Source organism: Pteronotus mesoamericanus, unplaced genomic scaffold, assembly GCF_021234165.1.
Source record: "Pteronotus mesoamericanus isolate MK-2021 breed Mesoamerican mustached bat unplaced genomic scaffold, CSHL_Meso_final scaffold_651, whole genome shotgun sequence".
Classification (NCBI taxonomy): domain Eukaryota; kingdom Metazoa; phylum Chordata; class Mammalia; order Chiroptera; family Mormoopidae; genus Pteronotus; species Pteronotus mesoamericanus.
This window is the reverse complement of record NW_026555325.1, coordinates 15,379,549-15,394,883: the sequence shown is the minus strand read 5'-3', so window position 1 is coordinate 15,394,883 and position 15,335 is coordinate 15,379,549. Positions and strand designations below refer to the sequence as shown.

General features: G+C 36.7%; 1 protein-coding gene across 11 annotated transcripts in view; it reads left to right on the top strand.

The window, feature by feature from the left end:
• NEB (nebulin) overlaps positions 1 to 14,955 on the top strand; it is a 199,472-nt gene extending 184,517 nt beyond the window's left edge. For 3 of the 11 annotated variants that reach the window (XM_054562772.1, XM_054562769.1, XM_054562768.1), the window contains 12 exons: positions 444 to 536; positions 4,600 to 4,692; positions 5,299 to 5,391; positions 7,039 to 7,131; positions 7,429 to 7,521; positions 7,842 to 7,934; positions 9,130 to 9,237; positions 9,344 to 9,527; positions 9,849 to 9,941; positions 10,859 to 11,011; positions 11,416 to 11,522; positions 14,151 to 14,955. In XM_054562772.1, coding sequence (XP_054418747.1) covers positions 444 to 536; positions 4,600 to 4,692; positions 5,299 to 5,391; positions 7,039 to 7,131; positions 7,429 to 7,521; positions 7,842 to 7,934; positions 9,130 to 9,237; positions 9,344 to 9,527; positions 9,849 to 9,941; positions 10,859 to 11,011; positions 11,416 to 11,522; positions 14,151 to 14,324 — 1,377 coding nt within the window. In that variant the 3' untranslated portion in view covers positions 14,325 to 14,955. Of the gene's footprint in view, positions 1 to 443; positions 537 to 1,539; positions 1,633 to 3,537; positions 3,631 to 4,599; positions 4,693 to 5,298; positions 5,392 to 7,038; positions 7,132 to 7,428; positions 7,522 to 7,841; positions 7,935 to 9,129; positions 9,238 to 9,343; positions 9,528 to 9,848; positions 9,942 to 10,858; positions 11,012 to 11,415; positions 11,523 to 14,150 lie in introns of all 11 variants that reach the window. The other 8 variants (XM_054562778.1, XM_054562770.1, XM_054562771.1 and 5 more) reach the window with 8 other exon arrangements.
• The last annotated feature ends 380 nt before the right edge of the window (positions 14,956 to 15,335 follow it).

Sequence of the window (15,335 nt, the reverse complement as noted above, 5' to 3'; positions counted from 1 at the left end):
GCTGTCCTTTCTTTCAAAGTAACATGTTAACAATTCTATGTGTTTTGTGTCTGTGTGTGCATCTGTGTCTGTGTCTGTGTGTGTGTTATTACCTGACCTAAACATCTGAACTTACACAAAGTGACTCACTTTACTGAAGGTACTTTAACACTTTCAGCAACTGACAAGTGTAAGTACTTAGATGTGAAATACTGTAAGTAAAATTAACACAAGACTCCTCATCACTATACTCATCTCCTATAACTCATTGCTTTCCATTGTATTTTTTCATTCTCAAAATTAGCGTTGTAGAGTTTATTAAAATTGGAAGTAAAAGCACTATCCTTACTAAATATTATTCACTAAAGAACTCCCCCCTCACACACCCTGTCTTTAAATTTCTCCCTTCCTTAATCATTGTGCTCATTTTGAATGTCTTTTGGGTACTTTCTTGTATCTCACAGGTTTTGTACAAAGAAAACTTGGGGACAGGAACCCCAACAGCTATCACTCCAGAGATGGAGAGAGTCAAACGCAATCAAGAGAACTTTAGCTCGGTATTTCTTAGGGGACAGAAATAAAATCCTTTAATTCTTATTTAAAATAATATTTTAACACATTACAAATGTGATTTTTCTTCCTATAAAATTACTAAATCCATATTCAAATAATGATACCAAATATTACCTCAGTTTTCAATATAAATCTAATTTAGTATTTACATTAGTTCTGGTGTGAAATTTTAACTGTTTTCCCTAAAACATAGTATTGATCACTTTCCTTAAATGCCTGTAATACTCAGTGTTTCCTTCCCCAGATCGCCCTTGAATAACAGTAGGTGTTTCTAACTGGTGTGGTATATGTCAAAAGTAAAATCTAACATGTCTTTAAAAGGTCAATGTTAATTAGAATATTAGTAGTATTTATTCTGGCTCTGTTTGATGTATTTTTTGTGTTTGAAGCCTTTCTTAAAAGAATGTGATTCTTAAACATTTTCATTCAAAAGACAATATAGCAATTTTTAGTAACTCAGAAACACAAATTTCCTTGACTAAACTATTTTTATATACCACGAAAGATATAACTGAGCTTTCCTTTGGAATAGTTTCAGGACCATTGAAAGCTGCTGTTTATTTCGTTTTTAATGTTAATATTTATTTTATTCCCCAAATCTCTCTCTCCCACATCCCCTAAATTAGAGTTATCAACAACTCATTATGGATATTAATTTCAATTAACTTGAATGCTATTTGATAAAGCCTAGTCCTTCTGTCAGTGACTAGGCTTTATCAAATAGCCCATGCAAATAAGTGACTTCTGCCTGCATCTGGGCAGCTTTCTCTGTGTTATTGTTACTGAAAGGCATACACCATACTGTGTGTGACTAAATGGCCAAAGGTGGCCTGCAGCTGTTCTGTTTCTTAAAGTTACTTAGGCCTATCTTATGTAATTATGAAAAACAAACAAACAAACAAAAAATACTTTTAGATACTACTTCAAAGTTATGTCGACCTAAAAGATGGGTCCAGGCTGATTTCATTGTTGGTTTTGTGCACACAGATATTGTACAAAGAGAATTTGAGCAAGGGGACCCCCCTACCTGTCACTCCTGAGATGGAGAGAGTCAGACGCAATCAAGAAAACTTTAGCTCGGTATTTGGCAGAAAGCTCCTTTAACTCTATATTAAAAAAAAATAACTTTCTATAAATTCAAACTTATGAGTCCCTTTAAAAATATCAATTTAACAAAATCTTTTTTTAATCTCATCAACTGAATCCTTCTGTTTTCCAGATCTTTAACCACTATTTGATTCTAACATTTTATACTTTCTATAATAGTCCCTTAAAACTTTTAATTGTTTCCTTCCCTTGTCTTTTCACCTTTTATGTTACTACTGGGACTTTTGAAGGTAAAATATGTCCAAAACAACCCCAAACACTGTAGTTCTTATTTACTTGGGACTCTTTTTATTCAACATTTCTGGGTTAGCATTGCAAGAAAAGACACAAGATTGAGGCCCTATGTAAAAATAGTGGCTCTTTCTTGGGAACCGGGGTTATCTTAGCATAAACCCTGTCTGGATAAACAGCAGTACCAAGAAAGAAAATGGCTTGGTATTGAGACCCAAAGAAATCTCATCTTGATATTTGTTCTAAACAAGCCATTCCATGAATTAGAAATTCAAACCCCCTGATTTGTTTTTAACACACAAATCAGATCTTAAGCTTATTTATATATTTATATATTGTATCTTTAATATTATATTATAAGATTAATATATTTAATGTTATTGTCTCATAATATTATTGCTGAAAATTTCTACAATCCTTAAAGAGTGTGTGCAACTTCTATAGAAGGATTTTAGATTCAGATATAAAAATCTGAATCAGATCTAACCAAATATTATTAGGAAAACTTAGCTGGATTTTTTAGAGGACAGGAAGATGTTTGAGGCAAAATGTTTTTAATTGTCAGTTTAAATATTTTCTTAAAGTTTAATTCTTTCCCATAACTAGATTAGTAACTTCTCTTGGTCCCACTGCCTTTTTTTTTTTTTAAATAATATTTTTTTATTGTTCAGCTACAGTTGACATACAATATTAGTTTCAGGTGTACAGCATAATTATTAGACATTTATTTAACTTACAAAGCGATCACCCCGATAAGTCCCACTGTATTTTTATTTTGTTTCCCTTTGTTTTTAAATACTTTTTACTAACAATCTTTTGCTTTTCTTTAAATTTTCAAAGCAAATTAACATTATTTTTTGAATGTTACAGTCACTGTTTTCCTTGTGAGTTTATTATTATTATTCCTTCCTTTGCAAAGGTTTGCATTAATTTCTCAAAATTATTTTCAATTATTCTCTTCTATATTAGAGTAAGTATATTATTATTATTTATAAATATTTAAGATCTTGCTTATCCTGATGATCCTAGAGAAGTACTTTTTTAAAATAAGCATTTGTGTTAATTTTTACACAAGTTGCATTTAGGTAAATTGTCCAGTGGTGCATGAAGCCTTTATGATACTATGGAAAAGAAACGGTGCTTAGTATTAAAACCTTGACTTGCAGACTTGACTAACCTCTACAATTTGAATTTACTCAGCAAAGACCAATTTTGCCATATTGCATAGATTTAACCTGGGGTTTTAACTATCTGTTATTCTGTAAAACAGATGTTCTGTGTAGGGAAAATAAATATTTGCCAGTCTAATTTAAAAATAATCTTTCTTTAAAAAAATCTATTGTACACTAAGAACTTTAGTGCTCTTATGAAATTAGCATTTGTATTTTCTTTATTTCTTGTTAAAGGAAACAAGCATTTAATATGTGAGTTAGACTAAAAGTTGCATATCAAATACACTGGCACTTTAGCTAAGGGTATGTGGTGCATGTTCTCATCCAATCTGTGCTTGAAGAGACAAGTTGCCTTGGTGAAATTGTCTTTCCTGTCTGATGTCGTAGTCTCATACTAGGTTCCCTACAAGATAGAGAGGAAAGGGCTGTGCTGACCGCTCTTGTTTTTTTCTGGATGCTTTCTTGTATCGTACAGGTGTTATATAAAGACAACCTCGGGAAGGGGATTCCGATTCCCATCACTCCAGAGATGGAGAGAGTCAAACACAATCAAGAAAACTTTAGTTCGGTATTTAAAACAAACAAACAAAAAAATCCCTTAACTATTTTAAAAATGTTTTTAAAATCTAATTAACTTATCCCAATAAAAACTTTGACACGTCTTGTTCGCAACTTAATGCTACCATTTCCTATGAATTAGATTCCCCATTTTGGTTAAACATTAATATTATCACTTAACTTAAAAAAAAGTGTTGAGTATTATAGTCCAGGCTTTAAAAGCATAACATTCTCAATGTCTAAGCGCCTACATTCATCCTGCTTTGGCAAATTAAATCTAAACATAATCTTACAAAAATTTGTTCTGCAACAATCAGACTTCTGGCCTCATTTCCTATTCTAACCTTTTCTGTCCCTACTGGTATTCGTACAAATATTTTCAGGTTTCATTTTTCTTTTCTTTATTATTAATATTATTTTTTTGCATCTTGTCATTATTCTCCATTTGCTTTAAAAATGATTAATTCTTTCCAATATGTTCACCCAAACTAAAAATTAAATACTTGGACTTCTTTTGAAAGTCAACAAAAGAAGATGTGTGTGTACGTATCTTCGTATATGTAATGTTTATAAAACCCAAATATCCTTATGTGATTTATTAATAACATTTCCAAATCAAAAATAACTTCCTTGTTTTTCTCTCTGTCTCTTGCCCTTTTAATTTTTCCCCCTCCTCGTAACAAGCTGGGAAAGCCTCCTCGTTCCCTCTCGTGGTGCTATCCATTGCTCGGCGTTGCAGAGATTAATTCAAATGATACAGATTATAAAATTTTCTTATCGCTTAGTTTTCACTGCTCTTTCCTGCATTCCCTTGCTTTTAAGGATGTCTCTAGGCTCATCCAGGTTGGATCTAGAAGCTTGTGGAATTTCCCTTCCTTCAACCCACCCTCTTCCTCTTTGCCGCTCTGCTCCCCCTGCCCCACAGAGGGGGAAAGTGGCTGACTGCTGTCTCTGCTCTGGATGCTTTCTTATCATACAGGTCCTATACAAAGAAAACGTGGGGACAGGAATTCCAGTCTCCATCACCCCTGAGATGCAGAGAGTCAAACACAATCAAGAAAACCTTAGCTCGGTATTTTGGACAGAAAGAAAAAATAGATGCCATTTAACTTCATAATTAAATGATACTAAACATGTATTTCTTTTTTAAACCCACTTCCCTTCCTTTGCTTCTAAAAACCTCACTTAGCAAAAGGACGTATGAATTTTGCATTTCTATGATACTACTATTGATTGTATTTTTTTTAATTTCAGTTAATTCTGATTTCTATTCCATCTGGTATTTTTTAATAATTTTTTAAATCACTTTTAATTTAATATCTTTTAATTTGCTTGGATAACCATAAAACTGAGTTCTAACCATCTCAAATCCCTACATGATTGTTAATTAGGTACTGTGCTCTTAGAGAAGAAAAAATAACATGGATAACTCCAGTAGCCTTACCCACCCCAGCCACCCCGCCCCCTGCAGCTGAGGTCCTTGCTCCCCAGAGGGTGTTTCCCTGTTGCAAGAATGGCAGCCCTTAAAGAAGTTTGTGGTATCTTGTCAGTGTATGACTCCTGGCTTCTTAGACTACTGTGTAATTTGGTAACAAGGAAGCTGAACTCACCCTTAAAAATCTCACAACAGACGAAATGGTGCTTACGGTTGTTTTCTGGATGCTTTCTCATCACACAGGTGTTATACAAAGAAAACATGGGCAAGGGAACTCCTTTAGCTGTTACTCCAGAGATGGAGAGAGTCAAACACAATCAAGAAAATATTAGCACGGTACTTTGGCAAGAAAAGAAAAAAAACTGCTCTTTAATGATTTAAAATAATACATATTAATCCTACCTTTTAAAAACAACTTAAATTTTGTGAATTTCTTTATTAAATTTATCCTTTTTTCCTATAGGGCTACTCTTAGCCTTAACCCCGTAATAACAAGATTGCTTTAATCTGTAATTTAAAAATCTAATATCAGGAAGTAACAAATTTTCCAGTAAAATATTGTTTTGCTCATCTCTCCCGAAACTTACTCTCTATTCACTACTCCCAAGGTCTCTTTGTTTTACGTACCCCTGAAATTTGGGAGGGGACATAGTAGGCGTAAAGGGAGCTATTTCTGGTAATTGGAGTTGTGATTTTTTGTGCTTTTGTACCTATGACTTTAGGTTCCTAATCTGCCTTGTCAGATTTGGACAAAGAGACCTTGGGAAAAATAATCCCAATCCCGTCCTTCAGAAATAATGACATACATTAAGATTCAGTAGTGGTTTTGGCAAATGGTTATCAAATAATTTAAAAAGGAAAGTGTCTCTTGAACTGTTTTTTGTTTTACCAGTTGTAGTTCTTTTTGCTTTTTTGTCTTTATCATGGTCTTTAACTGCTAACTTTGTAAACCATTTCTTGTAAGCCTGTGCTCTGTGACATTAAACATGTTGATAAGTAACCGGGGGCGGGGGCGGGGGAGCGACAGGGGGGCTGGGGTTTGCGTTGGGATGACTTCAGCTCATGCAGTGGGGAACCTCATGCCCCGCACTGAGCACTGTCTACAGCTGGGCACAGTGTTTCAGAAACCTCTGTGGGAGCCAGAATCACCCGGGGTCTGTCAAACCAGATTGCTGGGTCCTGACCCCACAGTTTCTCTGGTGTGGGTCAGAAAATGTGCATTTCCAGCAAGTTCTCAGATGATGCTGACCTTGCTGCTCAGGGACCCCACTTTGAGAACCACCACTTTAATAGACGTCTTCCTTTGGAATGGCATTTCCCAAACCTTCTGTGTCTCCAAGAATGACACCGAAGGAAGACATGAAGGTTGAAGATTTGTCCTGATGTATTACTGATTTTTATTGCTTTACAATGATAGTGATATAATTGCTGAAAACATTTTCCCTTACTGATAAGCTTGATGTTGTGGTCAACTAAAGCAACAGTCACAACACAGGGGACAGCATGGCAAAAAGAGAGGAGAAATCCTTTGCTTGTTTGAGGGCCCACTGTTTTACTGAGCTGTCTGTATGAGTTTAAATGCTGCAAAAATGTCGAGTTTCCCACTGCGAAATCGGAGGCAGCCTCTACCTTCTCAGTGGTATTCAAGCCCAGGCCCCTGAGTCCTGCTTAGATGATTTGTCAAGGGCTTGAAATTCCTAGACTGGGGCAGAGTGGAGGGGGCGCCTCACCTCCTGGGGCACGCTGCAGTCTTGTCTTGCAGGCTGCAAGGGTGTCAGCGCAGGGACCCCCCTGGAAATGTGTGTCTTGCTGGAACTAGTACATCAACTTCCTCTGGAAGCTTATTTCCATCTAACCTCGCTGCCCCAATGTTTTGGCACCCTGTGCCTCCTAACAAGTTATCTGTTCTGTTTAATCTTTTGGTAACTGTAATTCTTCTTTTTTTTTTCTTTTTGGATTTTTGGATCCATTGGACTCATGTAGGTTTTGTACAAAGAAAATATGGGGAAAGCCACCCCAACCCCAGTCACTCCAGAGATGCAGAGAGTCAAACGCAATCAAGAGAACATTAGCTCGGTATTGTCTTGAGAAACGAAAGTGCTTTTAATTTTGCAAAGTAACCCCTGCAGTTTGGCCTGCTCCTAACTCCATCCCAGGTTAAAAACAAGCAAAATGCCAGTCTTTTAGAACCTCCTCTAAATGACAAACTACACGTAGCGTTGCCATTAACCATTTTTTAAGCTTTCTTCTTGAGAGCTATTCTCACTAATAATAATAGATTAAACATGGAGTTTTCTCCCCCAAATTGCATTATATTTAACAGCTTGAAAATTGCCTCCTAGTGACTTTTGGCCTCAACTTTGTATCTCACAGGTGTCATACAAAGAGAACCTGGGGAAACCGACCCCCACACCCATTACTCCTGAGATGGAAAGAGTCAAACGCAATCAAGAAAACTTTAGCTCGGTATTTCAGAAAGGAAAAAAAGAAATTGTTACACTTTTAACAAGCCTGGCAAACATGGTTATACCACTAATTTACCTCACAGTTTTCCCCAAACAGTTTTTGTTTATTAAAATTCTTCTTTACCCACTGAAAACAACAAACCAACCCCTCCAACCCAAACCTCACCTTTTTGCTTTATGTAATAACATGTTAATGGCTTTATCTTCCTGAGGTGTTTCTTATAGAGTGTGATATAATTGAGCCATAACACCAGCTAGATGATGGTTTTCAGAAACAGTTTTCTGCTTGCTGATGTCTGGATGCTCTCTTGGCTCCTCTAGGTTTTGTACAAAGAAAACATGAGAAAAGCAACTCCGACACCTGTTACTCCAGAGATGGAGAGAGCTAAGCGCAACCAAGAAAACATTAGCTCGGTATTTTCTAGAGTTACAAAAAAAAAAAAAAAAAAAAAAAAAAAAGGAATGTGACAACTTGGACAATAACACTTTAACATCATAAAAAATATGCTTTTCTCCTTCAAATGAAAAACACACTAAAAAAAAAGAGAAATGCAACATCTTGGGAAATAACATTTTAACACCATAAAAATATACACTTATTCCACTGAAAATTTACACTAAAATTAACACAACTGTTTTTAAATTCCAAATGATCATACTAAGAGATAACAAGTTAATTGCCAATGTTTTTTCCCCTTTTTACTATACTCTGAGGTAGTTTTATGTAACCAACTGTAACAAATTGACTTCCTAACACCCTTTAGCCTTCAGCTTTCCTTTATTTTTAAGGTGTGCTATGAAACAGATAATACTCTGTAATGGATGCCTTCTCTGGTTTTGATGTTTTGGGTTTTTCGTGTTTGGGGGACTGATTTTTTTTAATTGGTCAATTACAATTGTGCCCATTTTTCACCTACTACTCTCCCCTTTCCCACCCCCCCGACATTCAATCCTCCCCCCCCCCCACTGTTGTCCTTGTCCATGGGTCCTTGATACGTGTTCCTTGACTTGACCCTCCCCCTTTTTTCCCTGTTATTGCCCCCTCTGGTCACTGTCATTCTGCTCCTTGTGCCCATGTCTCTGGTTCTGTTTTGCTTGCTTGTTTGTTTTGTTGATTAGGTTCCACTTATAGGTGAGATCATATGGTATTTCTGTATTTGCATATTGGTTTATAAAATCAGGACATAAATCTACAAAAAAAGTGATCACTTGTTTGGAAGGATAGTGCTTTCAAATGTCAGTATCACATTTAGCACCAAATACCATCCGACATGCCCGTGCTAGTGCCACAGTTCCCAGCAAATTCAAGAGACCGCTTTCTTCTTTTTCCTTTCAAAATTACATGGTGCCTCTTCTTTGAAAATGAATGTTACATTTTCAAAGTCAAAGCGGATCCTTTCTCTCCGGATGCGAGCTCTGCCCACCGTCCTCATGCTAACCTGTTCCACCGTTAGTCACGGATCTTGCTGGGTCCTTTCGGTCGACCCAGCTTCCCCCGCACCCCCCACCCTCAGCTCCTTCCATCTCCATCTGTCGGCAAGCTTCTCTGAGGCTTCAGAATGAGGACAGTATGGTGATCTATACTCATTCGTGGTTTCTCCTCCATCAGGTTCTTTATTCTGACAGCTTCCGGAAACAAATACAAGGCAAAGCTGCCTATGTCTTGGACACCCCGGAAATGAGACGGGTGAGGGAGACCCAACGCCACATCTCAACAGTGAGTGGGGAACTCTTTAGGGCTGGAGGGTCAGCCGGTGGGAACACGGGAGAAAGGAAATGATCACACCATCCTATTTTCACAAAGCGAATTCATGAAATTTCAGGTGAAATATCATGAAGACTTTGAGAAACACAAGGGTTGCTTCACACCAGTGGTGACAGACCCTATCACGGAACGAGTAAAGAAGAACACACAGGACTTCAGTGACATTAACTACCGAGGGATTCAGAGAAAAGTGGTAGAGATGGAACAAAAACGAAATGACCAGGATCAGGAAACTATTACAGGTGATTGAGCCCTAGGGGGAGGAATCAACTTTAAGTTAAGGGGGTAGAAGAACAAAAATGATATTATCTATATCAAGGCAAAGGATAAAGACCTCAACCTGCACATTCATTAGGTGTGAAAGAAAACCTATATTATTTTACAGTTTGCAAACCTGACCTCTCTTCTTCTTCATGTTTTGATCTCCTCCAAGGAGAAGATGTGACTAGAACCTAAGCTAAATTAGTGTTATTCAACCCTCTTATGACTAAGTTTGTACCTTGGTTTCCAAGTTACTCAGAGAGTCCAAGAACACCTGCTCTGACCCTTAATCTCACTTCCAGGTTTACGTGTCTGGCGTACTAATCCTGGCTCAGTTTTCGACTATGATCCTGCAGAAGACAACATTCAATCCCGAAGCTTACACATGATAAATGGTATGTTATGCCACAAAAGGATTACAACAAAAATATCACCATTTAGTGGGCTACAGTCATGCCTTTCTGAAGTTCCTTTCCTCTAGGGTTTTCAATTTCCTGAGTTGCCTCTTCAGCATAAAAACACCTTGAATAGGGGGCCAGACTTATTTCTAGATAAGTTTCATTGCTTCAGTGTAAGTCTTCCTCAGGCCCCATTATTATTTTTTTCCTAAAGAAAAAATGGGTGGTTGATCTTTCTTTTAGAGAAATAATGAAAAAAATGCATAAGCAAAGGGAAGAGAGAATGGATTTGACCTTTAGTAACTTTCTGAAAACTCCTTTATGTCAAGGGAGATTAGTCATTCAACAAAGGAGAACACATACATATCTTTGTGCCTTCTCTTCATGTTAAAAATTAAAATAAGATGCTGTGCCAGTCCTCAAAGGATTTATACTCTAGTCTACTGATGAAGACAGAAGAGTAAATCAGTGGTTACACCCTGACAGTGCAGTTTTGAAGGTCTGCACACGGATTGTGGGAACACAGAGAAAGGGCATCCAAGTTGACCTGGAAGTTAGGGAGGACTTTCTGGAGAAGTCAGAGGTGCAGGTTGAATGTGAATACTACTATCTCTTCATTTGGGTGAGCCAGGAAAATGGGCAGGGTGGCGAGAAGGAGTGGTCTCAAGGACAGAATCTGAACTTGGTAGCCTGGCTGTACTGCTTAACCGTTACCTGCCCTTTGGTAATTTACTTCAACTCTTACCTGGAAAATGAGGATGACACCATGTCATAAAGGTTTCATCCATGGAAATCTACTTAAGACCATGCTTGGTAACAAACAAAACAAAAACCAACAGAGATTCAACTACCGTTAAAGATTACGGTCATCAAAATTTCATCTCTGCTCCCTCTCAAAATCTTACCTCCCCCAGCCCAAGCTCAGCGCAGGAGCCGGGAGCAGTCACGGTCAGCCAGCGCACTGAGCATCAGTGGTGGCGAGGAGAAGTCTGAGCACTCAGAGGCTGCCGATCACCACCTGTCCACCTACAGCAACAGCGGCATCTTCTTCTCTGCAGCCTCAACAGGTGCGAGCTGATGGCACTGATGCTGGCTGCATGACCAGAAAGCGCACTGGCAATTGCTATAAGAGATGCTTTGAGAGAGAGAGAGAGAGAGATACACACACACATATACACATACATATGTATATGTGTATATATGTATAGATATACATTTCTATACATATGTATAACTCAAATATATATATACATATATATGACATCAGTTACATTAACTACTGAGGGAATCTATATATTCTTCTCAAATTGTGAAGGGGTACATGAGTTGAATGTTTTGTTTTTATTTCTCCTTTCTTGGAAACCGTTCTTTTTAAGTTGGGGGAAAAGACAGCACTGCTGAGTGCTAAACACAGATTTAATAATGTCTGGCTATGGTTTCTTCTTATAAACTGTTTTTTCCTTCCCTTCAGCTTATAAACATGCAAAAACCACAGAGCTGCCACAACAACGATCATCTTCAGTTGCTACCCAACAGACAACGGTATCCTCTATCCCATCTCACCCATCTACTGCTGGAGTAAGTAAATAATAAAGAACTTATTCAAGTCATTCTTATTTTTTGATATTTGCAAAAATAATTGTAGGTATTCTGATTTTTTTTAATGAAAACTTCTGTTTTACATAATGCTTTTTTACTACACATCTCGGGTTAACAGTAATGTCAGAAAACTTTCATTACACAACTATGGTTAAAAAGCACTATTCAGCTCTGGCCAGTGTGGCTCAGTTGATTGGACATCATTCAGCAAGTGGAAAGGTCACTGGTTCTTTTCTCAGTCAGGGCATAAGCCCGGGTTGCAAATTTCATCCCAGTCAGGATGCCCGTGGCAGCCAATGAATCAATGTTTCTCCCTCACACTGATATTTCTCTCCCTCTCTTTCTCCTTCCCTTCTCTGTCTCGAAAAAAATCACAATTTTTTTTTAAAAAAAAGCACTATTCAATGATTTTTTAAAAAACCAAAGCAAATGATTAATTTGGGCTTTTTTAGTCCCACCTACTAAACTAAAACATCTGCTGCTTGGAATCATTCTTCAAGAATTTATCAGTTGGTACAATACATGTCACACATAAAAACATGTCATATATTAGACCTCTCCTATTATATATATTGAAGAGTTAAGTCCAATCATGTTCACAATTCACCAGACTACTTTATTTTTTATTTTATTTTTTAGAGAGAGGGGAAGAGAAGTAGAAAGAGAGGAAGAGAAACATCAATGTGTTAAGAGAAATATCAATCAGCTGCTTCTCGCACGCCCCCAACCAGAGCCCCAGACCGTACCCCAGGCATAGGCTCCAACCAGGAATCAAACCAGTGACCTGTTGGTTTGCAGGCTGGTACTCAATCCACTGAGCCACACCAGCCAGGGCTCATCAGACGACTTTAAAATTCTGTTTAAGACCCTGGATCACTTTCATAATATCACAAAAACATAATTCTTTATGATTGAAATAAATATTTGTACAAAGAAAACTATCTTTACTAAAGGATGTAAATGAAGATCCTAAAAAGTATCAAGACCCATTATATTTCAGGAAGGGAATATTGTAAAGTTGTCATTTCTGCTAACATAAATCCATAAATTCAAGGCAATTCCTATCTAAATCCCAACAGCATTTTAAAAAATTTTGTATGTTTATCCTAAAATTTATTTGGAAGAGCAAAGGGGCAAGAATAATCAAATAAAAAATGACTTAACCATGATAGAGTAAAACATATATAAAGCTATTATAATTAAATATGGATTTAGCATAGGGATAGATAAAAGAAAGATACACTCCAAAAATGGACCCTAAAATAATTATAAATCTTCAGGGGAAAAAAGCAAATTGTAAACTACTGTGCAAATTGTACATACTACTGGTATGCTCCCAAATTTCCCAAATGAGAGATAGACCTAGCATATTATTATGGTTTTTCAATTTCTTCTCTAAAACATGAGTGACCTCCTCCAAAGGGAATAAATGGCAATATATAAAATAAGCACATTCTTTTTTCACACAGACACATACATATCCATAGTATTAATATACTATGAAGTTCATCATTTGAAGTGTACAAGTCCAATGATTATTTGTTCATTTACACAGTTGTTCAACATGACCGTAATAGAATTTTAGAACATTTTCATCACCCTAAAAAATATCCTTGTGTCTGTCAGCAGTCACTCCCCATCGGGAGCCTTTCCCTCCGCCCGCCATCCAATGTTAGGTGGGCATCCACTGAAGTACTTCCTGTCTCTGTATACATATTGCCATTTCATATAAATCAAGTTACACAATATATGATCTTTTGTGACTGGCTTCTTTTACTCGATACTTTAAATTTCATCCATGTTGTATCATATATCAGTACCTCACTCCTTTTTATTACCAAATAATCTTCCAGTGTAAGGAAATACCGCTTTTTAAAAAATGAGTTCATCTTGGTGGGCGCTGGAGTTGTTTTCACTTTTTGGTGTTATATGAATAATACCGCTATGAATAAATATATGTGTACACGTTACTGTAACGTATGTGTTTTCGTTCCCCTTGGGTATAAACCTGGGAGTGGAATTGCTGGGTCATGTAGGAACACTATGTTTAACTTGGGAGGAACTCTTAAAACTGTTCTCCAAACTGCACATTCTACATTCCCATTGGCAGTTTATAATGATTCTAATTTCTCTACCTCCTCCCCAACACCTGTTATTGTCCTCTTGATTATCACCATTCTGCTGTGTGTGAAGTGGTATTTCATTGTGGTTCTGATTTGCATTTCCCTGATGACTAGGGCTGTTGTGCATCTTTTCATGTGCTTATTGGCTCTTTGTATACTTCTTTTGGAGAATTCAGATCCTTTGACACCCCACTTTCTTTTTGTTATTAAATTGTAGGAGTTCTTTATATATTCTGGATAGTAATCTCTTATCAGATAGATGGTTCGTATATTCTAGATAATCATTCTTTATCAGATATACAATTTGCAAATATTTTCTTCTATTTTGAGAGCTGTCTTTTTATTTTCTTGGTGGTGGTTCCACATTCTCTTTGGGGCAACTGAAATTTATGGAGTAAGTCATAAGAGACCTGAAAATTGGGTGTTTGGGTTAATTGTTGCAAATCTAATATATTCCCCACCTTTTTTCCATCTTCATGAATAGAAGATCTTCCGTGCCATGTATGACTATATGGCTGCTGATGCTGATGAGGTGTCCTTCAAAGATGGAGATGCTATAGTAAATGTTCAAGCTATTGATGAAGGTTGGATGTACGGCACCGTGCAGAGGACTGGCAGGACCGGCATGCTCCCGGCCAACTATGTTGAAGCTATTTAGGCACTGCAAAGCACCATGCCTGTCTACAGCACCTACAAATCCTGCAATCAGTAGTATTTCCGTTTAGAGTCGCCACTATTATCCAAGTTCTCAAGCTGCCTAATGGTTTTTCTGTGTCAATAAGATTTATATTTCTATCAACCTTGAATTTGTTCATACATGAACCTAAATAATTCTCCAGTAAAAAAAAAGTTAGCATTGCTAATCTGTTCAATTATTAAAGTGGTTTACTTCATTATCTTCTGGACTTGCACATAAAACAAGAGACAATATTAAACCCATAAGTTCATTATTTTTTAAATTGCCCAAAAGAAATCATATTTTCTTTTGTGTTTTAAAATAAGTTTAATTTCCTAATAGACATTTAAAAAGTTCCTACAATACAGTAATATATTATTACTGTATCAACCCAGGTCTTTCTCCATTATGAAAATGTTTAACATTATTTTTTTTCTAAAACAAGGATTCTGAACATGTACACATTCAAGAAAAATGGCAGACATTATCATCTTTTCCTTGCTTACTGAATGCTCATGCTTTTATTTCTAATCCAGCTCTGAAGTTATAAATTGATAGGAAATATAAACTGATGTAATCTAGTAACTAATAAAAGCCATAATTCTGCAACAAATGTCACTTGTGGAATGAACATTATTTAGTTTTAATTTATGACCTACAAATAAAAAATTTTAATAAAGCAAATGCCTTACACTAGATTTCACTAAAAAGTAAATAAACTTTAAAACAGTGTACTGTTAAAAATGCAGCAGTATAGACTTTCTCAAAATTTCCATACTTGTGTTCAGCAAGCTTTCCTTATGGCTCAGCTTACAAAGCTTAGGGAACAGTGGAAGATCCAATCCTAACCTCAGGGGATCTTTGTCTTCTGTATCCAGTGGGCTGGCAATATGGGACAAAGGCATTAAACAGGCAAAAGGTGGAGTGCCAACTAATGATGGCTTGATGCTCAACTTGCAGAGTACCCTTTCTAAAAAAGCAAAATTTCTATGT